This window comes from Brachyistius frenatus, unplaced genomic scaffold (genome assembly GCF_029030835.1).
Source record: "Brachyistius frenatus isolate BFR_SWC_R1_liver_20210118 unplaced genomic scaffold, ASM2903083v1 Contig_129, whole genome shotgun sequence".
Lineage (NCBI taxonomy): Eukaryota > Metazoa > Chordata > Actinopteri > Embiotocidae > Brachyistius > Brachyistius frenatus.
Genome location: NW_027210728.1, coordinates 210,421 through 235,686, shown reverse-complemented (window position 1 = coordinate 235,686; position 25,266 = coordinate 210,421). Strand labels below are relative to the sequence as shown.

Sequence of the window (25,266 nt, the reverse complement as noted above, 5' to 3'; positions counted from 1 at the left end):
CACACACACACACACACACACACACACACACACACACACAGGAAACCTTTTTTTTTAAATTTTTTTTTTTTTAGTTAAGAACGTTTATTGCATCCATTATTGCAAATTCTCCTCAACACGTCACTGTACAGCGTCCCTCGATGGGCCGTTCTCAAAAGAAGGACATTAAGAATTAAAATGTTCCCCCTCAAAGGGGGAATCAGGGGTTAATGCAGTATGTAAAATGGACCGGTGACCTTTCACCTCTTTACTAAAAAGGTGCCCATTTAACCCATTTTTCACATTTTAAAGATACTAAAACCCATTTATTCCCCGTTATTGATTTTTTTTTTTTTTTTAAAGAAAAGAAAAAGATCATGCCGTTAATAATCTCCAAACATCAGATCAGGAATCAAATAATCCAACGTCAGAATTCAAAAGTGACCAGATAACCAAAAGTTATTGTCATTTTTTTTTGTGTGCCTCCGAACGATGTTGCGTAGCTTCATTAAACCACACGTTGTTTTAAGACCTGGAATCAAACTGAATATAAAAACCAATAAAAATGAAAACAAAAGAAGCCAGCCGAGACGTAAGCTCGCCTTGATCGATTACATATTCTACAGATAGTTTCCGAGATGATAAATAATTCACTTCGATTTTAGACTTGACCTGAAATTTAAACTCCGTTCCGTCTCTGCAAAAACGACAAAAAAAACAACAAAACAAATAGTAATTTGGTACCTTCAAGGCATTATCTTAATAAAAATAATAATAATAAATCACAACTCCTCTATACGTTAAGAAGTTTGCATAAGATACATGTTGTAAAGTGCTTTGTGTACATACAATATATATTTACAAAACATGATTCATTTACTTTGGACTACTCTGTCACTATTTGACAGTTTGATTTGGCAGAGAAGTGTATTTGGTCACAATCGTTGCGCAATAATAATAAAAAAAATATTTAAAAAAATTTTTAAAAAAAAAGGAAAACTCACCTAAAACAGAAGAAAAGTCGATGTGTGATGTAAAGTTTTATTTTTAAATGTGTGAATTTGGATTTCTTTCTGCTTGTCCGGTTTTATTTATGAACTGAAGCTCCAATCAGTTTCTACTCCACTACTTCAAAATAAAAGGTCAAATGAATTAAAATAAAATCAGAACCACATCTTTTATTTTGTCGTCTTGTTTTGCCTGATAAATTTGAACCTCTTCATTTCTTTATTTAAATTTAATTATGTTTTTTTTTATTTATTTTTTTAATATTGTGAGCACTTTGTGATTCTTAAAATAACAACAAACAGAAATCAAAATAAAGTTTTTAAAAATCACCGACTGGAAACGGCAAAAGATTTTAAAACAAACCAAAAAAAAAAAAATGTTGGTGGTTGACTTTCAGATTTTTCACAATTAAGTTACTCAGCTGATCTCAAGAGTCAAATCCTTTTGTCCTTTCTTTGCTTCCACAGTCTGAAACCGACAACATCTGTAATCAAACGCAAATTACAGATTCAGGGAGCCGTAAGAAACCAGGTGTGAGAGAGAGAAAGAAAGTATAAAAACTGATTTTAAATCCAAAGGGAATCGGAGGGCGTTTGTACATGAACCTCCTCGCAGGAAGAGGAACACAAGCAACAGTCCAACAGTGTCAGATTACTTTTTTTTTTTTACCCTCAGCTGCCACCTGCTGTTGCTTCACGGATAAGAAAACCATCCACGTCTTACGACGCATTAAAAAAAAAAAAACATTAAGGGTGAAGTAAAAAAAACCCAAAAAACAGAAGGTAGTTGGTGTCTGGGATCCCGCTGGAGATTTAACGATTATTTTTTTTCAGTCCTTTGCGTCCTTTTGTTTCCGTCGTTTGGAAATCGAAGAGCTTCTTTAATTTTTTGCTGGTGTTTTTCAGTTTTCTCAAAAAAAAAAAAAAAAAAAAAAAAAAGAAAAGGTCGATGGCACGACGGGAGCTCGCGGCATCCGCGGGTCCGAGACTCTGTCGGGGGGGGGCGGGGAGGTCGTCGTTACGCAACGTCTCTGCCGTTCCAAGAGATCGCGGAAAAAAAATCGAAAATAAAAACAACAGTCCGTCCCGGGCGCTCAGTTGGCCATACCTTGAGGACCCTCGGGTATGAGGGAGGAGAAGAAGGTTTTGAAGAAGACCCAGGCCGTCCACATGGCCGACACCCTGTGAGGAGGCACTAAAACCGCCATCGGCGGCGGCGCCTCCGATCCTTCGGGTTCGTCCCTCGGTCGGTCGGCCAGCTCGTCGGCCTGAAAGGAGAGACGGATTTATAGAAGCGGTCGTCGGCGAAGTTCAACCCATATTCATTTGTATGTTCTGTAACAAGATTAGAGGTTTCCTGGTACATTTTAACATCCATGAGCCAGTTCCAGACTGAAGCCGAACACACGACATCATGTTAAAAAAAAAAAAAAAAAAAAAAGCCCAGTTCATAAAATCGAAACAACCCTCTGAACCCCACAAACCTGCTTCCAAAAAAAAATACAAAATAAATCTGTAATTGATCTATTATCTGTAATTTAACTGTAAAAGTAAAAAAAAAAAAAAAAAAAAAAACGATTGTCGGGAATTCAAATTTCCGACGGTCCCTGAAACTAACCCTCATGGTTGTGTCAGGTAAAAAAAAAACAACTAAAAACTCAACTTTATTGAAATCACTTTACTCTGCATGTCTCATTTATTAAAAAAAAAAAAAAACGTTTTCAATGATCCAGATTCTCAAAAAAACAAACTATTAAAACTAATTCTGAGCTCGTCGGTGTAACGGACCAAAATCCACAGAGAGGTTTTTAGAGATTGTAAAATTGTAAATAGTTCACCATAGACAGCACATGGAGCCTCACCTCCAACCCTTTCAATCATTTGGAAAAATGATGCATATACAGATTCCATAATTTTTTCAAATGTCTATAAAATAAAATGATCAAAGAAAATTCAATTTACTTTTCTTCTTCTATGATTAATGACATTATTACCGTGTCATACCGCACAAAAGCCACATTTTAAGTTCTCCCTACGTCAAGCCACGTTTCCACAGAGGAGCAGGACGTTTTAGCTGCAGTGAAAAAAACCCACAGAAACTATAAACTATACAGAAAAAACACTCACTGGATTCAAGTTTGGGTCCCTGTTCTCGTTCTGCTGGTTGTGCTGGACCTCAGGGGGCGGCTGGTGGTTGGGTCCTTGGACGGCCACTCGCCTTCTGAAGGGAAACCAGCCAACGGTGTGTCTGTGGACGAGGAAACCGAGAGAGGAAATACACGTTATAGAGTAAAAATAAAAATAATAAATAAAAAATAAAAGTCTCGTGAGCTCGTTCCAAGCTGTGTGCGAAGTTTTTAAAATGACCACAACGGATATAAACAAAAGCCCTCCCGAGGCAAATACTTACATTTGAAATATACGTCAAAGTAAAACGAGTCAAATCTAGATTTAGTCTTTTCAAACTCTGCAGTTTGCTGGTGCCGTTGTCACCTTAAAACATAAATAGCAGCCGGACACTAGGGGTCGCCAGAGGACCGAGTTGGTTCGTGCCAGCTTTCCAACAGGCAGTAATACGGCTCAACAGCATGACTTCATACAAAATATGACCAAATCATTCACGACCAGAACAAAAACAAAAGATCAGATTTGCGTTAAAGACGAGGCACGACGTCAACATATTACCACGTCAGAAAGCCGATCAGCATCCGTCATTTAGAGTCGATTTCTTTACATGATCCGTTTTTTTTTTTAAATTTTTTTTTATTATTGTTACGTTTCACAAACCAAAATTCGTCGGACGTGTTGAAGCGGTGATGAAATGTCCTGTTTACGTTCACGAGTCGGAGGGGAAGTAAGCAGAACTCGCGTCTAAACAGCAACCGTCCAAACTGCTGCTGCTCGGCAATCAGTCGTGTTTGCCTGTGAGTGTGTATACGTGTGTGTATACATGTGTGTATACGTGTGTGTATATGCGTGTGCGTATATGTGTGTGTTATGTAACGGCAAACAGAGGGTAAGACCGACACACGGAGAGTAAAGGAACAACCCGGCCCCGTAGCCGGTGACGCTGCAGAGCGACTCCCGGTCGAGTTATTAACGTGATCGTTTGAAGAGTTTGCAGAAACAAAAGTAATAAAAAAAAAAAAAAAAAGAGAGAGACGCCATGACACGTTAGCGAGTCGGTTTCTTACTGCTAATACGAGGTGATACCCTCAAATACCCGCGTCCAGCGGAGATATTAGTGGTATAACAACCTCTTGGTCGCCGAACTTCTCGTGGACCTCTAAACTTTTATAGTCGGTCGTAAAAGATGTTCGGTGTCCAGAGTTTCTTTCTTAAAAATCGAACAAAAACCTTAAAGCGACTGTTTTTCAAATGGAGTTTGGCATCGAGGTAAAATTAGCTGGATTTACTGAGGAGAGTCGCGCGTCTTTTCCATCAACCTCAACCATAGACAAAGATAAAACCTGTAACCGCGGTAACGCATGAAATAATCCTGACTGCTCTTTTTAGGTTTTAAATGAACGGCATAAAAAAAAAAAAAAGAAAGTTGCAGACAGATTTTAAAGGTTAATAAACGTACTCCGACGTAAACTCTCTGCGGTTCTTATTATTCTGTGAGGAAGTATCCGAGTTAAAGCCTCATGATTCCATAGATTTCCTTTCTATCCGTGTTAAATATCATATGTTTTGTCTACTGCATGGTGAAAATATCATTTGCTGTTTCGCGCCGCCTGCTTTTCATTTTTGCCTCGACACAACAAACCAGTCAGACATACGGCATCTTCTCCAACACCATAAATCCACGTTGCAGTTTCACTTCCTCTTCCTCTTTTCCACCTCTGACTTTACGATCGAACTGCACGGCCTCTCGTTTCTCACACACACACACACACACACACACACACACACACACACACACACACACACACACACACACACACACACACACACACACACACACACACACACACGCCACCAACACGTATGTTTCGGGGCTGCAGCTAATTCTTCTTCAGTTTTGTGAATATTATTCTTGATCAACCGACCAATTGTTTAGTCCGGGAAGAAAAGCCGTCGCGATTTTTCCATGAGCTCGAGGTGGCGCGTGACGGCTCAAAACCCGACACATTAAAATCGCCGACGTTAAAACGATCGTTCGGCAGTTTTGTGCCCGAAGCCGAAGAAAGAACGGCTTCTTCTGAAAAGCCACTTTCATTTTTTGGACGCAGTTCAGAGTCAGTCAAAATAGTATGGATTTGTTAAACTCCACACATTTGTTTGAAAATTTGCTGAATAAGTAAAACCCTTATTTATCTATTATTATTATTATATTTAACATTTATTTTGCCTTTTTTGTTTGTTTTGCCTTTTGTTTTGTTATATCTCGTAATTGTTGTCTTCGGTAGCAGTTGGTCACAGTTCAACTACGTCCAAAAAACAAAAAACAAACACGTGAATGAATGTTTCGTCGACGGTAGTTTTGTGTTTTTGGTTAAAAACTATTGGTAAAATAAATCAATAAAAATCAATAAAAAAGATTTTAGAAAAAGAAAACAACGATGTCAATGTTCACACAGATGTTTTGTCACTTCCCTCTAACGACTACGACGTAAAAGATCGCTCTTATTCTCAACCAAACACCAGATTTGATATATGAACATGTTAAAAATACAGCTGCTTTCCTTTATTTCTTCTATGAACTCTGCTCTAACAGGTTTTAAAAGGACACATTTCCATCGGCTATACCAGACGTGCAACTATTCCCGGTGATTTTATGATGACATTTCCACATGCTTCAGGAAACAGCAAAAAAAAAAAAAAAAAAAAAAAAAAAAAAAAAGGCCTCATTTCAGACCCAGGTGGGTTTTTTTGTTTTTTTGTGTGTGTGTTTTTTTTTTTTTTTTTTAATGATTAACGAGGCGAGTCGAGTGTTGCGGCTTCAAAGCGGGAAAAGAAAAACGGAGTGAACTCACAGGTACATGAGGAGGAGGGTGCTCATCACCAGCAGGAAGCGACTCAGGTTGGAGTTGAAGTACACGATCATGAGCAGCACGCCGAACCGGGCGGCGGAGTAGAGCCAGTCGAGCCAGTCGCGCTCCACGTCCTCCTCGTCCTCCATGACGGGCCCGCCCTGCGCGTTCATCCGCATGTTCTGGTTGGCCTCGCCGGGGTCGATGAAAGCGCCGTCCTGCGCCGGGTTCTGGTTGGCCGGCAGGTTGTCGATGGGGTTCTGATTGGCTAAGGGGGCCGGGACGGGCACCTGGTGGGCGGGGACGGGCGGGTACTGGCCGACGGTGGGAGCCGGCGTGGAGGCGACGGTGCCGGCCGCGGCCAGAGCTGCGTGGCTGTCGGTTGGGGAAAAACAAATTTAAAATAAAATCAAGCGAGTCAGGGAAAAAAATAAAAAAATAAATCGGAGGATCAATTATTTTAGCGGGTGATTTAAAACTCACTATTGCATATAATATTGTCTGGCGTAGACGTGCTGGAGCCACAGCAGCTGCTGAGGGCTGTACAGGGAGAAGGTGGGGAAGGCCGGAGGGGTGATCGGAGGAGCCTCGGTCCTGCAGGGAAGACATTATCAATCCATCTTTAACATTTTGAACCAAGCGGCCACCAACCGTGACCTCTTCCTGAAGTGACCATATTTGGACAAATCAAACATACACGGCCCGAAACCATAATGCTCTTCGAAGATTAATATCTAATTAACGATGGCAGTGTTTTCAGACGTTCTCTTTGGTCGATATACAATTAAATATGGGTTTATGCGATTTGCAAATCAACGCATTTTGTTTTTAATTTACATTTTACACAACTTGCGTCCCAACTTTTTCGCAAACGGAGTTGTACATTATTCTTCACTCGCTCTCGCAGCCTTTTGAAAAGGCGAATGTCGCTCAAACCCAGATAATTAATGCATTAAGTTTGACTGAAAAACGTGATGTGATTGGGTCGTCTACAGTTTGCATGTTAACCGTTTCAGAGCCTTGTTAATGAATATTTTTAATAGCTTTTAAAGAGTGTAAAATCGGGACACAGATACACGTTTTAAATCCGATTTGAAATATGCTTAAACATACAAGTACATTTTTATTTTTTTATTTTTTTATTATAGCTTACATTGCAGCAGCGGGCCATGTGGGAGTTTCTGATGGGGTCTGCGCGTGTGCCGGAGCGGCGGCTGAAGACGAAGAGGTCGGCCTCCTCTGCCTCAGCTCGGGGGCGTCGGGGGCCGGCGAGGCCCCCGAGCCGGAGGGACGCGTCTCTTCTGTCCTGTTAGTCTGCAGAAGCAAAACAAGAGAAGTGAGTCTCGGGACCGTTGCGAAACCGACGGCGAGTTATCTTCAGCTGCACTCCTGAGCACGAAACCGCAAAGCCGAGCTCTGGAGGACGACGGCCGAAGCGGAACGGTTCCCCTCCACGGAGCGCGGTGACGAGGGAGGAGGTGAAGCGAAGGAGACCACCTGCTGCCTGAGAGCCGATGGCCGTCTCACTCTTATCAAACAGGTAGTGTTTTCCTAAAACGTCTTTTGATTTTAGTTTTGAAAAAAAACAAAAAAAAACTCCTGTCGTTGAGTTTGCCGATTTTAATTTAAGGAGACAAAACCAGTTCATTCTGATTGAAAAGCTTAAGAAGGGCCATTAAATGTTTATAAAAGCAGATTATTTTTATATTTTTTATAAATATTATTTTATATTTACAGCCATTGAGGTTCCGTAAACAAGCGCTGCAAAAGGAAATTGGATATGTGAAACAAAACTGCATGCAAATCTAATATTTCCATGCAAATACTTAGCTGAGCCTGAAACCAGCAGATTTGCTTAAAAAATAAATAAATAAATAAAACCAGCAGGAGTTTCACTGTAGGTCACTTGGTTTTTATGTAGCCGGCAGCACTGAGGACACAAACGAAGAAAAATAAATGAGCCGGGTTTTAAAGAGCGACATTTAAATGGGATCTTTGGCCACTTTAAGATGAACAAAAGTATCTGAACTAGCCGGAAGGAAAAGCCGCTATAGTTGAAATAATCTGTCATGTGTTACTGCAGCTGGATGAAAATTTGACATGTTTGTTAGTGATGTCACCCCCCCCTCCCCCTTACTAAAGGTCACTTTGTTTTGGAGGTGCATTTTTTTCGGCAAAGAAAAATAAAAAAAACCTGAATTCTTAACAAAACTAAAATCACATCTTTTGTTCCATAAAACAGCCAAAATCCCCCACAGCATCTAAACCTTCCAGAAACCTGCAGGAAACCATGTAACATGCAATATATTTGATTTGAAAAAAAAAAAAAAAAAAAAAAAAGGAGCAAAATCAGAGCGCTGGAGAGGCTGAAACCAGAAAACGTTTGGACTCAACTCGGTTTTAAATTTTTTTTTTTTTCCAACTTCAGTGGAAGAATTTGAAAAAACAAAGTTACGTCATCCATTTTGCTTCATTTTTCTGGTGACTCTGTGGAGAAGATGTGTATAAAAACGTTCCCAGCAGAGTTCGTCACCTTGGGTCGGGCTCCCAGCGGTCCTCGAGGTGGATTCCTGAAGGAACACACCAGGTGCAGCGTGGGAACGATGTCGGTCTGAGGAAGTGGAGATAAACTTGTTAAAACACAGCGATAACCGTTACTAGAAGCAACAGAACCGTGACTTTAAAGCAACAGATGACAAACTTCACGTCGGGCTGACGCCCACGTTGTCTCAGTTTAAGTGAAAGCAGGGAGAAGTTGCCTCATATTTGACCTCTATAATGATAAATTGAATGATTTCACAACATCTATTTTCAAAGTAGACATTTTTTTTTTTTAAACAATTTGCTTTGAACCGTAAACAGAAAATCCCTTTGAAACTTGAAACTTTGATTTTAGCAAAAAAAAATTGATTTCTTTTTTTTTTTTTTTTTTTTTTACAGCAAAATCAGAATTTTAGTCTTCTACTGTCATAAATGTGAAACTGCACATGTCTGAAAGGAACATTTTTATTTCACATTCACTGGTTCAAATCATGTTAAAAATGTGGTTGCTAAATTAAGTAAAACTACAGGATCGTTTCACATCTATTGTTATTTCAGGAAATAAAAAAAATAAAAAACCCGATCGCCGATCTTTGCATTTCCTAATAAATGCGCTTCGCAAAGTGATACGTTTTTTTTTTTTTTTCACGTGAAGTAGCTTTTTCACTCACGGTCGTTACTTGTAAGGGTCCTTGTTTTCTTGTTTGTTGATCATTTGGGCTGGTTTGTGTTGGTTACATTCGTTAAATCTGCTAGCATGCATCAGTGCACATAAACAAACAAAAAAAAAAGATGCAAATACAACTGGGTTGACTGCGTTGAAGTTGAGCTACAGTCAGTTACATAGATGGTCTGCACCAGATTTAGCTACCAGCTAATTTCTATCTGCAGTCCTTAATAAGGTAAAGAAAAAAAACAACAACAAAAAAACTAATATACCGACACGAGATCCACTTAAAAAAAAACATCAGAATATTACAAATATATAAAACCAGATTGGGCAAATTTGAAATCAGTGGCTGACAAGTTGTTATGTTTTTTACTTCGCGGGAAGAAGATGGTAAAAGTCTGTGCAAGTTTTTAAGATTAAGAGGGAGTTTATTATATCTGTTAATAGATTTAAAAGTTAAGATTGCGCAAAGGCGGCGCTTCGTTTGGGGACGCTACGCGCTAGTTTTCTCTGAATATTTTATATTTAAGCGAGGATTAAAAAAAATAAATAAAAAAAAAGTCATTGATTATTGTATTTTTTTCAAAATGCCCGTCAGCGCTTTCTAAACGAAGTCGACCGGTTTACAAAACGTTCGCGGCCTCAAAACGCAGCAGCTGGACGTGCTTTCATCTCCTCTTTGTGGACTCTGGTTATCGGCGTTATCTCACAGCTGGTTAGCGTCTCATCTCCGGCAACACGAGCCTCCACCGGGATTCAAACACACACACACACAAAACAAAACAAAACAAAACCCACAAACCCAAACACGTGAAATATTACACCGCCTTGCTTTAGAAAAGCGCGAAAACCCTTTTCAGCTCCCTTTTGTTCGTTTTGTTACGGTGGTGAAAGAAAAGCAGGATAACGGTGATAATATCCGCTCGGGATCATCAGAGGTTTCGAGCTTCGCAAGTAATGAATGTGTTTAAACTTCACCTGTCTGAAGAGATCTTTGATGTAGAGATGATCGGGCAGCAGTTTGCCGGCGTAGATCAGCCGCTGGTCGCTCACGGCCTGCAGAAAACAAACAAAGCAAGTTAGTTCAAACTTTCCGGATTAAAAAAAAAAAAAAAAAAAAACTCTAAAAAAACAACAACTATGAAAAAAAAAAATTTTCTTAGCAGCTTAATTTGGGTGATTTTTCCGTTTTTATTTATATTAAACACAAAACAAACATCTCTTTATTTTATTTTTGCTCTTTTTGGTTCTCGTTTCTAAATTCCTTTTCTGTGTTTACTTCTTGTTTATTTCTGGTTAATTGGTCGCATCGAGCACGTCGTGTGCGTTAACGTGTTTCTGCATTCTCGTTGTTGTTGTTGTTGTTTTTAATCCAACTGCGTTTATAGTCTCTCGGCGGTTTACGTGGCTACTTATTCACATATATACAGACGTAGCTGTCGTTTTTTTTTAAATTTATTTTTATTTTGCTCCGCGTTGGATGTTTGTTGTTATCCTTTTCTGAAAAAAACAAAAACAAAAAAACCTTCATTTTTTTCATACTTTATTAAAAAGGTGCCACGTGTTATTGAAAACTGCTGACTCAGCGTTGTCGTCTCAGCAGGATGCGCATGCCATCATTTTTCCCAGAGAAGTGGCAGACCCGATCAGAAATCATTAACTTTACTGTGAAACTTGGCTTCGCACTCGAAACCGAGACGTTTTCCAGTCGACTGCCTTTTCATTTTTCTACCTGCAACCCCCACCACCCAACCCCACCCCGCCTCCCCTCCACCCACCTCCCCAAAGCACAGATCCTCCTCCGCTCATCTGCCTGCAGCCCGGAGGAACACTGCACCCTCTCGGGGAGGCTGAAGTCTGGCAGCCACATTTGCTTCAAATTTTTAATACTTGGCTGACTCTCTGAGTTTAGAGAAAGTCTGAATCATCAAATCGCTGCACTCCACTTGTGTTGGGAGTGTGAAGGCCTCAGATTATGAAGCAGGCTCACTGCTGGACTTAACAAAAGGAGTTAATAAACGCGATATAACCCGTACGTCACGTACTTCGTCTCCCGAGCAGGATGCGCCTTTAGATTTTAGAAACGGTTTAGATAACACGAGGCGCAACCGGTTTTCTGTTTGCGGAAGGATCAACACGCGGCTTTCGCGTCAAGAACGAAATAAGTTATTAAAAAGAGGAATCAGACATTTGTTTACGTCACATTTATTGGGGTTTCCCCCCTCCTCATTAGGTGCTTCTTCAAAACTCTTGTTTTTAATCAAAGTTATGTGATTGTCATTTGTTATGGCACACAACTAATTTATATATATTGTAATGATAATCATTCACAATTATGTGAAAATGTAAAGTCTTTAGTCCCGATAACTGGTCAAGGAGTAGTCGTGACTGTTTTGTATGTATTTCATTATTGAATATTATGGATTATGCTTGTATATTGTATGTTTGTATGTATATTATATATATAGATATATACTGTACCGTATGTATATATATATGTTGACTGTGTTTATTGGTTTGTTGTATATAATATATATAGATATTTAATGTACTGTATATATACTGTATGTACTGTGCATTTTATATTTATATTTTTTTATTTTATTGCTTTTCTATTATATTATTCTATTATTATTTTATTCTATTGTTTCTATTATTGCTCCTGTATGTATGCTGCTGTGGCGAAGAAAAATTCCCCTCGGGGATTAATAAAGTATATACCTACCTACCATACCTACCTACCTACCTACCATTATGAAGGACAACAACAACAACAACAACAACAACAAGATCCATAAATAAATAACCAAACAACAGATATCAGCAGTGTCTCTCACTACTTCCCTTTAAGTTTACGGCCCACCTGTTGGGACACCGTCACAACATCCTCTTTTCAATAGGACAATATATTTGGGGGAAGGAAATCATCGGGATCCATTTAGGACGTTTTTCCTCAAACAGTAAAACCCTGATCACGTTTTCTAACGTGAACACACACACACACAGAGAGAGAGAGAGAGACAATAACAGGGAAATGGCTGACAGCTGTCGTAACATTCCCCAACATGAGGGGCGAAGCTCGTTCCGCTAACGGCAGCCTCGTCGTTAATATCTCACCGGCTTGGTTGGGTAGACGGTCGATAAATGCGTTTTCAGGTCCTTCACGGTCCACCGCAGGCCGACGCCTTCGACGGTTTGGTCCTCCTCAGCCTGGTTGGGCGTTTTTAGGACCAGACTCATCGTCCTTTGTTGAGAATCTCCCACATCCATTTTTTTTGTTTGGTTGTTGTTGTTGTTTTGTTGTTGTTACTCCTCTTTTGTAGCTCGAAGCTGAGGATGATACTTCCTGCTCGTTAGAAAAAAAAAAAAAAAAAAACTCGTTAAGAAAAAACAAAATTATATATATATATATATAAAAAAAAAAAAATCCACAATTTTGTCAGCGGACACGTAAAAAAGAAAAAGAAAAAAGGAAGAGCAGCTCGGTGGAAGAGAAAGTTACCGACGGGAACCGAGAGGCGTCACACGGGACTTAAAGAGGAGGAATGTTGTTTCCAAACACACGGTGGCCGCTCCTGATTGGGTGACGTCCGCTCGCGCTCAGGACGTGGAGGCTCCCTCCCCCTCCCCCTCCTCCTCCTCCTCCTCCTCCTCAGTGAGCATGCGCAGTAATTAACACGTTACACAGTAAAGTAAATAAGTAACGTAAGTGAATAATATCAGCAGTTTTACTCGTCGTTAAGTTTAACTTGGACTGTTTCTGAAAAAATGGCCACAGAGTGAGAGGTCTTTTTTTTTTAAAATTTATTTATTTTTAAGGCTTTGACGAGAACAGACACTTATCAGGCAAATAAATTTGTTTATTCAGTGGAGTTGCATCAGTCATTTTATGACAGCTGGCAACTTGGGACTAATCTCACAGGAGTCACCCGGTAGCTATTAAAAACAACAAACATACTGCAAACACACTGCAGAAAAATTACAAATCATTTTCTTTACAATCAATAAAAAACTTTTAACTTTGTGATCCGTTTCCAAGAGTGATTAATTGTTGTTGTTGTTGTTGTTCTTTTAAAATGTGTTTAATATATATATTTAAAAAAAAACACAAAACATTGCATTATAAATCAGATAATGTATAATAGTCTGAAAAGGCATTGCGACGTCGGGATTATAGTTTGTTTTCTGCAACTCATGGAGACGTTTTTGTTTATTTTATTGGCAGTAGAAGGTGAGAACGTTTTCGTGGTTTCCTCTGACCAATAGGACGGGAGGTCTCAGATCACGGGACAAGAAGTCGAGCCACGCCAGGTAGAGAGCGCCGGGACACGCCCCTCTCCTCCCCACCGGCATGGTGCTGATAAAAGACACAGTGATGGAGATTCACCGGCGGAGCCGGTAACATTACGTTTATTCAAAGGCTGACATACTGTACTCACATAACAATCAGAGCGGCCTCTCTGGAGTAATCCTGCAGAACCTCGTGGAGACGGATGTGACGGAGAGACTGAGGAAAAAGTGGACGATTTTAAGAAAAAGGAAAATAGATTTTTTTGTTTTTGTTTTTGGGATCGTTTTCAAGCAGCGTGTGATCATCTCGCGTCAGACCTTGGCCTTGTTCCTCTCGAAATCCTGCTCTGTGATCATCCAGGGCTCCTCCCGCTGTTTCGGAGCCGCGGACTCGGAGTCCTGTTTAGGGTTCGTGTCCAGCCTGAAGCGGCCGACCATGTTCTCGAACTGATGGACGCTGGGATGCAATAGATGCAAGGCAGAGGTTGCTATTCTGATTACGTTAAGAAAAGTTTGGATTCATTTGTGCTATTTTTCTTTTCTTTTTTTCACATCCACAAAACCTTCTGCACAAACTTTGATTTTTGAGGATATCATAACGCAGTTACAAAGGAAATTCCCCCCAAAAAAGTCACAATATGTTATTTTTACGCTGATTAGATCTTTTTTTTTTTCTCATCAAAGACAAATGATGCATTCAGTTATGAGACTTGCTTTAAGGTAACTATTCTTGATTTGTCTCAGTGTTTCAGTGCGATAATTTAATTTCAGACGTCTTTAATTTGCATTCTGACAACACAAAAAGCAAAAAAAAAAAAAATTGAGCCTATATACTATTTTTAAGGTAAGATAAATTATTTTTGAAATGTTTTAAGAAAATATTTAACCCATTGGCAGATTTTGCTTGAAGTGAGCAAATTTCACAAGTTAACATAATATTTTGTGTTTGGGCCTCATTTCAGCAGGTAGCAGGTTTAAATCTGACACGGACTGAACAGAACTTTTTACTAGTTTCAACGCTGAAAAAAGGCATTGACAATTTTTTGGGAATAAATAGAGCTAATTTCACAAGTTAAGAGAATATTTCGTGGCGTTTCCAGTTGATGTTGAGATGTTGGGAAGCACCGATGTGGGCTTTAATCTGAGCTGCAGTTCAATTTTTGATTTCTGAAGCTGACTACTCCAGTGACTCATCCTCTTCAGCAGAGGGCGCTCCTGGACTTACAATAATGAGGGTCACCATGAATGCTGTGAATAATTAAACTTGGTTTAAAATGAGGGCAAACATATTTTGCCCCCTGACATAATCTAATATTTACATAAACTGTAAAGTAAAAATGTAAAAATTCTCTGTAGATATAATGTTAATATATAAGGCCGGTCTAACTCCCAGTGAACAGGACCTTTTGACCTTGACGGCAGCTCACTCTTTTTAGGTTAGGTTAGGTTAGGTAGTTACTTTATTAATCCCCAAGGGGACATTTTTTAATGTGACACAAAATCTGCGTATGAGTCATTTTCAAAAAAACACACTAACACGCAGTGCCAGGAATAAGCTCCGCCCCTTAAGACATTTTGAGTAATATGTGACCCCTGCTATAAAGTGTAATTAAAAATCATAAACTGTAAAACTCATGCATGACCTGTTTATTAACCTGTTACCGGGCAAAAATAAGCTATTAACCTCCCTTTTCTTTTCTTTTTTTTTTTTATTATCCCACATTGATTTGAGGAATATGCATTATAAAAGCCCAAAACTAAAATAATGAAGATTAAAACAAAGCCGTGCTACAGGGAGACTTTCCAAGATCATAAAAACAGAACCTTTATCCTGTCATCTGGTCGTTTGCTTCGGTGGTGGATATCCCGAATATACTTCAATCAGCATAAAACATCTGTGAGGTCAGTGAATTTGCCAGACAGATATTTTTCCGTCTGTTTTCCTTCTTCATTATCACTGACACAAGCTTCAGCAGTCTTACTTCTCAGATTTTGGATTCTGGTCGATGTCGGGAAGCACTTCAACGTCGTGGAAACCGAGACGAAACTTCTCGATCAGCGCCCGCACCCTGGAAAGACAACAGAGAGCTTTTGGTTTTCAACATTTTCAGACTCTCAAATTCAGAAACGACAGAAATAATATTTAAAAAAAATCACAAACAATGTTTAAAGGAAAGTTGCTCTTGCTGACCTACTGACATTTGCTTACTTAAAGGGCATAATACATATTTTTTTTTGTAATTACAAACCCACAGAGAAATACAACTCTACAGCTCTTTTCAGAGTTTTATAGCCTCTTTTAGCTCATTGTTTTGGTTTTAGGCCCCCGCTGCACTGGTTTGTCTCACTCTCGCAGCTCTCATCAGATTTGTTTCAGCAAAAAAATAAAAAAAAAAATAAACAACAACAACTCTAAAACCCCGACGACACGAGGAGCACGAAATGGATAACAGACACTGTTTTGTTGGGTTCAGACGTTTTGGCCGACAACCAAAGGAATGCGACTGATCCGATGAGACCCGCATCGCGGCGATCTAACGGCGATAAGCAAGTTATCCGGCCGCTTACTCCTCCCTCCGCTCCTCCTTTCTGTCCGCGTCTCCTCCCACGAACACTCGAACTTTACACTTGGCCCAGCGCTTCCTGCGGGTCAGCAGGTAGGGCAGCAGCAGGGTCAGACCTGGTGAACACACACACACACACACACACACACACACACACACACACACACACACACACACACACACACACACACACACACACACACACACACACACACACACACACACACACACACAATGAGGAAGAAACCTGCGGTGATATTCTGGAAATCAGAAATAAAAGAGGTGGAGATTTAATCGGACCTCCGTCGTCGTTCAGCCAGAACACGTCGATGGTTTTCTTCCCTTGTTTGTTCTGAAACACCGTGTCGGACTGAGGCTCCGGTTCAATGGAGACGGGAGCTGCAAAACAAATGAATACACAGAAAATAGTTGTTTTTTTTTTTTTTACAGTTGATTTACATCATAAATCTTGAGTATTAATGTCCAGAATCGACATAGATTTACATAAAAGAAATGAATGCCGGTGATATAATCATATTTATACGTACACGTAGCGCTTGTTCGAATGCGGGAGCGGGCGGAGACGGCGTTTATATCCTCCGGTCCTCCGTCAAAACCTGGATTAACTGAAGTAAAGACAGGAACACATTGGGTATTATGTACTTTGCTGACTGTCAGATGCTTCAACGGTGATGGATGGATGTGGACTTGCACTTCCCGCCGCGCCCGCCTCGTTACCGCCAAAACAAACCGACACCTTCGGAGCATCCGCGGCGGTTAAAGAGTTTATCGTTGGCGTGAAATTCGTTTGCTCTCCGCGCACTCTGCTCTAATGTGAATTTAAGTCCCTCACCGTGCGACGGAGACGGACGAGAGACGTCCAGTCCGCCTTTCATTCTCAGCACGCACACGCCGTACTGTAGGTCGAAGGCATCGCTGGGACACGCAAGAGAAATGAACGCACATACACAGAAACACACGTTGATTTAAAGTTGAATTTGAGGTTGTGTCAGCTTTATTGCAAACACAATATTTAAACGAAAGGAGCTTCCACTGCACTCACTGCAGTATTCCTATGTAGTTGTGTCCGGCCTGCAGCGTGTCACTGTGCCAGTCCTTCTTGAAGCCCATCAGCAGAACATTTGGCTTGATTCGGCCCAATCCTGCCCCCTGGTGGACAATCAGCAACGTGAGCAGAAGAACGTGAGAGGCCTTCCTGGAGGCACCGGGCTTCAACGAACTACATACCGAAAACATAACAGCATCAAACGGATCCAGTGAAGCATATTTAATTCAATAACAAAAATATAAATTCCCTGAGGTGATCATTGCAGCCGTAAAATAAAAAAACCAAAATTACATCAAAGTAAAAGTTAGAAAAATAAGCACAAGACAACAGGAAGACTGCTTGCTTGTAAACATGGATGTAAATGCTTAAAAACAGCTTTCCACGTCTTTATTTGGAAGAAAATGCACACTGTATATATGCACACTGTATATATGACTTGTTTGTCTAGAAGAAAATTACAATGGGCACCTTTTAAGTAGATATATATATATATATATATATATTGTTGAAATGGATTTAAAAATAGTAACACATAAGTTATGTCTTCCACCCACGGTAGCATCGGCTGTTTTTCCGCTTGTAAGCGATATTTTCTTTTTCTTTTTTCTTAACAGCTAATAGTCCTGAGTAAAACCTGCTCCTTGTTGGTTTTGAGCCACTGTGACTACATCACCAGAGCTTTCCTTCTGAGGCAGAAAACGAGGGTTCATTAGGAGTTTTCTAGCTGGACAAAACAGCTGTTTGGAACAGGACTCAGCTGGTGGGACTCTGACCTGGAGCAGCATGTTAACTCCCGATCGCAGCTCTGTAGCCTCCACTCCTCTGTAGAAGGACTTGACCTTCCTTTGGTTCAACCAGGTGACGTGACTCTCGCTGCTCGCCTTATCCTCCGCTGATGGAGAGGGACCAGCCTGACAGAACACGGCGACCAAAAGGAGTTTAGTCTTCGGCCGTAATATGGAAATTTGAAATATTCAAAACCGAGTTTGCTCCTGTTATTTTTTTTCACTGAATCAACATTGTAGCATTTATGTGTATTTATTTTGAACTGTACTCACAGGGATCACATTTCCACACATCATCAGACTGAGACTTTTTGTGAAACAGTTGGCGAGATCCACCAGAGGAGGTCGACTGCTGGGAGGACCCGTCAGCACCAAACACTGAGGCCTGGAAGAAGTTCAGTCATGGAGTACTTCAGTTCAGAGCTACTGTATTTACTCTTTTTTTTTTTTTTCTTGATAAGTCAGCTGATATGTATGTTTCTGAGAGTCCTTTATGTTCTAGATGTAATAATCTGGATCCTCCTGGTCACATGTTTTGGTCCTGTTCTTCACTGAAAAAAAAAAAAAAAACCCTACTAGAAACTAAACAAAATGTTCTGTTAGCTCAAACAAATCTACAAAAGGGGGTTAAGCAAAATGGAGTTGATTAGTTTCCTCGAAACAAACAAGGAAATATAGTCTAAAAATGAAATTTAAAAAAACAATACAGCCTCGAAATTAACTTTATATGTAAGCAGCATCAACCTTTAAATCTTGGTACAGTGCCGTTTCCAACTTCAAATAAGGCAAAATCTAAAATATTTGTTTTTTTTATTCTGCACACTTTAATATTTTTTGGTCTGCAAACAAGGACCTAAAAACCTTGAAAACACATTCAATTATAATATAACACTAAGAACAACACAAAATATTATGGTAATTTGTGGAATTTGCTCATTTCACACAAAAACGTCTGCCAGTGGAACAAAGATTTTCTTAAAACTAGTATTCAAATAACATTATATTGTGAGGGTCAATCAATTGTGAACAAAAAAAATTCTCCAGATAAAAAAAGTGAGGTGCAGAAATTTGGACATTTGACAAACCGCAGGCTGAATTTATTCTCATTAAAAGCGTTTAACTATTATGTAAACACTAAACTAAACATGTAATTCGACATCCAGCACGAGACAGCAGTATTTTTAGACCAAAGCAGATGAACCGCAGATCGTCACCGACCTGTAGTTCTTGACGTGGTCCTCCACGTGGTTGAGGCTGACGCACTGGTTCAGAGCCATGTTGTAGGAGCTCGCCTGCACCGACGACCCCCAGTTCACAGCTGGACACAGCAGAGTGGGAATGGAGCAGTTGGCGGCGCCACACTTTCTCGAGGCAGATTCAACTGTGTGTGTGTGTGTGTGTGTGTGTGTGTGTGTGTGTGTGTGTGTGTGTGTGTGTGTGTGTGTGTGTGTGTGTGTGTGTGTGTGTTAGTTCACCTGGCTTCTTGTAGAGCGTGTACCCCAAAAGGAGGAAGACAATACCGAAAGCGATGAGGGCCGCCCACCAAGTCAGCAGGAACATGATGACCACACAGCACACGGCGCCCAGCAGAGACAGCCACTTACTGTAGAACCTGAAGGACGGACGCCAACCTGCACACACACACACATGCACATGCACACGCACACACACACACACACACACACACACACACACACGAGGAGTCGACACTCGTTTTGTATCGGTCAGTTATTCTGTTGCATTATGAATCTTGTAAGTTGAATTCCTAAGTCTTTTGTCTGGCTCCAATTAGAAAAAAAAAAAAATTGGCATCGACCAGTTAGCGGTTCTTTAGGCTTCAGTTCGGCTTTACTGCAAATCATAATTTGTTACGTCCATATTTATATTCACTCTGTGGACATGAGCCAAACTAAAACAAATCAAAGTATGCCTCAAATATTCTGTCCCAACTATAGTTTATGTCATATTAAGTACTTTTTTTTCTTTCTGTCATGTGGATGTTTGTTCGTCTGAATCTATTTCATGATCAATTCATTTGCTGTTATAATCATGATAGACAACTGAACCTCTGTGATTTTTTTTCATTCGGATGTTGAAGGACTGGTCTCCTCATTAATTATGTGATTTATTCTTGTCTATTTTAAACCACAAAATGTGTCATTCAGCAATAAACTACACCGACTGATATTATGTTAAATTTGTTTTAAACCGCACAGACTCCTCCCACTTCCGTGATCTTTTTGGCTTTCACTTTTGTACAGTGGGAGGAAAGTGTCTTTTATTCTTATATGTTTTCTTGAGAGTCTCTGGTTTTCTCATATATTAGTGTTACAATATCTATCTGTCCGTTAAAAGCCACGCGCGTCACATCTGGATCCTTTACCTGGTGAGTTGGTGATGGAGGCGTGGAAGCAGCTGAAGTTGATCAAGGAGTAGGAGCAGAGGAAGAAGTTGGAGATGATGGGAGCGATGGTGTTCAACTCAGCTGGCGATGAGGTAATACAGAAGGTGAGCACTAAGAGGCTTAGAGACACGTCTTTGATAAGCAATCATGGGCAGCAATAACCTCTGTGACAAATGTTTTATGTTTCCTGGGACTGCTTTCCATGTGTTGCTAGTTGAAGGCTTTTTAATGAGAAGCAGCAGCAAGAGGAGCTCCATATAATGACCCTCGACCTTAATACAATTATATACAGCATTAGGAGAGTAAACAAGTAAACATTCAGGCTATTATTAATAACACAAGCGGGAAGGAAATTACAATTTCTGAATTTAAGTCTTTAAATTGATCTTACATGTAAATATATATAAGATAGATTTAAATGTAGCTTAATGAAATTAAATATATGAATTTCACTTCACTAAGGCAATGGCTGCAGTGTTGGCAGCTGTGATTCTGCTAAGATAGGCTATTTATCGCTTAACACTGGTGTTACTTTTTTACCTCCATTATGATTCATTTCAGCTGCTGCATTTGAAAAAACAATTTTTTTTGTGAAGATGTTAAGAGCTTAAAAATAGATTCTTAAAATGCATGAAAATCTCACCAGACAGCTGTAATATCAATCACTGCTATTTGGGTTTTTACTTGCTGTTATTTTATTTATTTATTTACATTTTGAAAATAAACACATTCTATTGCAACATAATGCTTTAAAGTAAAATGTGAAAAAAAAAAAAAAAAAATCCACGTCCCTACTTCGAAGCCTCACCGATGATGATGAAGCAGGCAGCGATGACGTACGTCAGTAGGTAGCCTCGGAGGGGTTCGTGGTTTTTACCGTAACCTTTGCCAAAGAAGCCGATGAGAGGGTAGAGCTGGTCCTTACAAAGACACTACCGAGAAGAAAAAAAATGAAACGACAGACGAAAATAATACACGTGGGAATGTTTTTTTTTAAACCGGCACAAGAAAATATCTAATGGGTGATAAGACACGACACGAACTCTTTTAATGAGTACCTGGAAGACTTTGGGAGCCGACACCAGGCAGGCCAACGCTGAGGACAGAGTAGCTCCAAATATACCAGCGGTGATGAGCGGGGCGAAGGCCGACACCATGCTCATCGACTGGAGACGCAAAATGTGTTTACTTTTTAACAGGGCAGAAAAACACTTTGTCAACCAGGCGACTTATAAAGAGAGACTGAATCATATATTCAGTGGTATTAGCACTTTTGATAATTATTCCTGCCACTGGCAGTGGAAGAACAGTCAAAGACAACTCTTTGAACAGACCAGCAGGCGAGGCAGACGTTACGCTTTGTCGCCCCCAAGTGGCAACAAGTCATAACTGAGCTTAAAGGTGTAATAGATTGTATGGTCTGCAACTCATGCGACAAGTTGTTTTCTCCTCTGGAAAGCGACATTGAAATAAAAAAAAAAAAGCAGATCCACTTCTGCCGGTAATTTCTCGTGCAACTTTTCGGCCAATAATATCTTCGAGCGTTAACAGTATTTGCGTGTCTCGCATCGTGGGAACATCTCTCTGAACAATTAATCAGATCAGGAAACAAAAGGTTTTGGGAATATGCACATGTTTTCTTCTCCAGTAAATTTACAGAAAACCAATGTCAAGCAAAAACGTACAGAAACAGAGAAATGTAAAGATAAAGGAGATTTTTTTTTTGGTCTGCATGCGTTTGTGTCGACCTGATAGTAGTTACTGATGCCGTAGGCGCACGTCTTATTGTCGATACACTCGGTGAAGTCCCATCCGTATTTGCAAGCTAATCCGACACAGTCCTCGCTGGACGAGGAGGAAGACAGGGTGTCGTTTAACAGGCCGGACGCATCGCGCACCACACAGGATCCTGGAAACAACACGAAGATTATTCAACCCCTGATCCTGAAGAAATCGATTTTTAAATTTGTATCAGTCATATTTTGTCTCATGATTACAGCAAATGTGGAAGAAGTGGAAGAAATCTAAATACGGGCTTTAATAAGGATGCAGTACCGATGGTAGCCGAGATGATGATGTAGGACACTGTGGTCCAGAATATGGCCAACAGCGTTCCTCGGGGGATGGCCACCGCTGGATTCTGGGAAGGAGACGTCATTAATGTAACATAAGGCTTTTTAAAGTGCACTACAATTTACTTCCAAATGAATGAAGATGTATGTGTATATACGTGCAGGAAGCAGGCAGGTTTTTTTTTTTTATAAATACACTGTTGTTTTATAGCATCACGATTTTGCTAGAAACAAATAAAATTAATAAAAAGAGCTGAGAATAAAAGATAGAAACCTTCAGGTCTCCGGAGATGTTAGCCCCTGCCAGGATGCCGGTGGCGGAGGGGAAGAAAATGGAGAACATGCCAAAGAAGCTGCCCTCCGGCCCCCGCCAGTCAGGCACAAAATTGGCAGCAAAGATGTCCGCTGTTGAAGGTGAAACGGTCAGCTTACTGGAGTTATGACGAGGACAGAATCATAAGCCTTCTGAATGTAGAAAAAGCATTGTTTTTCGATAAACGGTCGTGATACGCCGATGTAAATAATGCCAGACTTATTTATTTCGTTTGTTACAATTATTGATGATCACCTTTGTAGCTGAAGAAACCTTTGGCTTGTTTCTCCGGTGAAGCCGGTATGATTGTTCCAACAACGTAACTTACGAATGACACCAAGATGACCAGGAAGAACAGAATCTGAGCCTGTGGAAGGTTTAATATACCGTTATCATGCAGATTGCGGACACATGTCTGAATGCAAGAACAGCACTTGTGTATGTTGCTATAGTGATAAATAAAAACCTTCGACTCCCACGCCATGCCAGCCATCGAGATGCCGAAAAGAAACGTGACGGTGATGATGCCGATGATGCGGATGTCGTTGGTTCGGTCCACCATGACGGCTCCGTGTTCCTGAGGGAGAAAGTTTAGAGACATTTCGGGAGGTTTTTCAAAGAGAATTTAAAGATCGACTGTTTATTGTACGGTTTTGCGTGTCCGCGGAACAACGCTTGCCTACACTTCTCACCCGCATGAGGTCCGTAACGGTCTCTGCGAAGCCCACGGTGTGCATGGCCACGGCGACAGCGTTGGCGAAGGCGAAGATCAGACCGATGGAGCCGCCCAGCTCCGGACCGAGGCTGCGGCTGATCAGGAAGTACGTCCCGCCTGAGGACGAGACGGTGGAGTGAAAGTGGGCGTCGGGTGGCGCTACTCTTATGGGTTGTGTTACCGAGCGAACGAACCTCCTTTGACTTTGCCGTTGGTGGCGATGGCTGAAGTCGAGAGACCAGTGATCCCAGTTATACAAGAGGACAGAAGAATAATCACCCAAGTCAGACCTGACAGAGAGACGATGACGAAATACGTTTCATCAGCTGCCGTGGATGAAGTAGCGATAAAAGTACGTAAAAAGGTGTAAGGAGTTTTTTTTTTTGTTGGTCGTACCTATACCAGCTTGAGCGGTGATCCACGGGAGCCTCAGGAACAAAATGACTCCCCAGATGTTGAGCATGCAGCGGATCTAGAAGACAGATCAAAACATAAAGGCGACGAATGGTTGACCGATCAAATTCTCTTGGAAAATGGCGTCACCAATCATCGAAGATCTCGCGGAGGTTAAGAGGGTCTTTTGGAAACGCAAGAGGATTCAAAGAGCATCCAACAGCAGCAATCTTTGTGCATAAATTTGATCTTAACCTCTCCTAAAGTTCAATGATACCCCACAAAACCCACGCCGGTCCAAACCCTTCCTGCCTACCATGACTCCCTGCACCCAGCCAAAGCGAGTCGGTTCAGACGGCGGCTCCTTCTGCTCGTCCTCGTCCTCATTAGAGCTGTCTCCTGCTTCCATCTGTCCAGTTGTTGTCTCTTCATACATGGGAGGTCTGGAGTCATCCTAGGTCAAATCATATTCGGTCAATTTTACATCAATAGGCCAAAATCATAAATCACAACTTTGTTAAAAAAAAAAAAAAAGCTTTATAATCTGTACAGTAAACTACACTGTATGCACTCTACTACCGCCTCTTCCTTCCAGCAATATAAAACGGTGATGTATTTGTCATTTTTAGATGAATATAAGAGATAGTTCAAGAAAAGACAAGAATAAATCTCACGAAACTGGTCTAGCACAAAAATGTAGGCTTAAAACAACCGTTTGTCTCGTACAACTACCTTCATCGACAGCAGTAGCAGGTCTTTGCTTTTAGAAAATGTCGCAAATATTGTTCAGTCAAGACAAAAATAGATCAAGACATCAAACCTAAGAGACGTATCATGAACTCAAGTTGACCATTCAAAACATATTTAACACAAATTTAAGTCAAAAGAACGATTTTTGTATTTTTTTTAATTGGCCAACCAGCATTTTCGTTCCTTTTTCTTAATTTTGGTAATCGGGTATACGAGCTGATAAAACCGCAGAGATTTCCTCACCTCAGGTTTGACGTGCAGCTGGTACAGCGACGGCCTGGAGAGCCGCCGTCGGCCCCACACCTCCGTGTTGGCGTAGAAGTCGTAGTGCGGCGGGACGTCCAGGGTCTCGTGGCCCGTCGGGGCAGCGGACCCCCGGGACATTACGCTGTTCGCGTCGCCGCGAACTACACCGTCGTAGTAACCGGACTCATCGAACCCTCCAGACGTCACCTTCACATTAGATAGGGACAGAGAAGGTTTGGGTCTGTACACGCCATCGGTGGCTACCGGGAGCTCCATTCAAAAGGTCAGAATGAGGACCGGAACCACAAATAAAGTCAAGAAAGTCAGCTGATTGGCTTTTTTTTAAGAGATCTCTTCCTTCGACAGCTGTTTTATCCAACAACCAGTCAGTGAGTGAGTGAAGGTGATGGAGCCATGCTGTCGTTTCAGGTGAATGAGGGAGGCTTTATTGCGAGGGTTGGTTTTATATTTGACCTTAACCATGCAGAAAGA

The 25,266-nt window shown here is 40.8% G+C and overlaps 2 protein-coding genes across 3 annotated transcripts; both read right to left on the bottom strand.

Annotated features, from left to right (window-relative positions):
* Positions 1-2,064: 2,064 nt before the first annotated feature.
* herpud1 (homocysteine-inducible, endoplasmic reticulum stress-inducible, ubiquitin-like domain member 1) lies at positions 2,065-12,444 on the bottom strand. Its single transcript, XM_069714282.1, has 8 exons — positions 12,291-12,444; positions 10,152-10,229; positions 8,496-8,573; positions 7,116-7,276; positions 6,446-6,556; positions 5,966-6,337; positions 3,114-3,234; positions 2,065-2,254 (listed from the first exon to the last, which is right to left on the bottom strand). Exons 1-8 carry the CDS (start codon positions 12,441-12,443, stop codon positions 2,081-2,083), a joined length of 1,248 nt encoding a protein of 415 aa, XP_069570383.1. The 5' UTR covers position 12,444; the 3' UTR covers positions 2,065-2,080.
* Positions 12,445-13,388: 944 nt separating this feature from the next.
* On the bottom strand, positions 13,389-25,050 carry slc12a3 (solute carrier family 12 member 3). Of its 2 annotated transcripts, none has more exons than XM_069714253.1 (26): positions 24,772-25,050; positions 24,095-24,232; positions 23,782-23,857; positions 23,580-23,675; positions 23,363-23,502; positions 23,137-23,247; positions 22,926-23,037; positions 22,632-22,762; positions 22,341-22,425; positions 22,034-22,194; positions 21,344-21,451; positions 21,094-21,217; positions 20,265-20,366; positions 19,357-19,512; positions 19,100-19,199; positions 18,155-18,266; positions 17,870-18,007; positions 17,091-17,197; positions 16,881-16,963; positions 16,576-16,653; positions 16,328-16,426; positions 16,032-16,143; positions 15,446-15,532; positions 13,782-13,920; positions 13,613-13,680; positions 13,389-13,530 (listed from the first exon to the last, which is right to left on the bottom strand). In XM_069714253.1, the coding sequence occupies exons 1-26, from the start codon at positions 25,048-25,050 to the stop codon at positions 13,389-13,391; spliced, it is 3,084 nt and encodes a 1,027-aa protein (XP_069570354.1). The 2 variants fall into 2 exon arrangements, with proteins under 2 accessions (XP_069570354.1, XP_069570355.1); XM_069714254.1 differs by having other exon boundaries at positions 16,585-16,653.
* Positions 25,051-25,266: the final 216 nt, after the last annotated feature.

What these genes read in the sequence shown, in the direction of transcription:
- herpud1 (XM_069714282.1), bottom strand. Translation starts at nt 12,443, where the DNA reads ATGGATGTGGGAGATTCTCAACAAAGGACGATGAGTCTGGTCCTAAAA. An exon ending in TCAAAGATCTCTTCAGACAG is followed by an intron (nt 8,574 to 10,151) that starts GTGAAGTTTAAA and finishes CCACTTCCTCAG; the next exon opens with ACCGACATCGTTCCCACGCT. An exon ending in ACATGGCCCGCTGCTGCAAT is followed by an intron (nt 6,557 to 7,115) that starts GTAAGCTATAAT and finishes TCTTCCCTGCAG; the next exon opens with GACCGAGGCTCCTCCGATCA.
- slc12a3 (XM_069714253.1), bottom strand. Translation starts at nt 25,050, where the DNA reads ATGGAGCTCCCGGTAGCCACCGATGGCGTGTACAGACCCAAACCTTCT. An exon ending in AACTACATAGGAATACTGCA is followed by an intron (nt 16,964 to 17,090) that starts GTGAGTGCAGTG and finishes TGCGTGTCCCAG; the next exon opens with CGATGCCTTCGACCTACAGT. An exon ending in CAGAATCCAAAATCTGAGAA is followed by an intron (nt 13,921 to 15,445) that starts GTAAGACTGCTG and finishes ATTGCATCCCAG; the next exon opens with CGTCCATCAGTTCGAGAACA.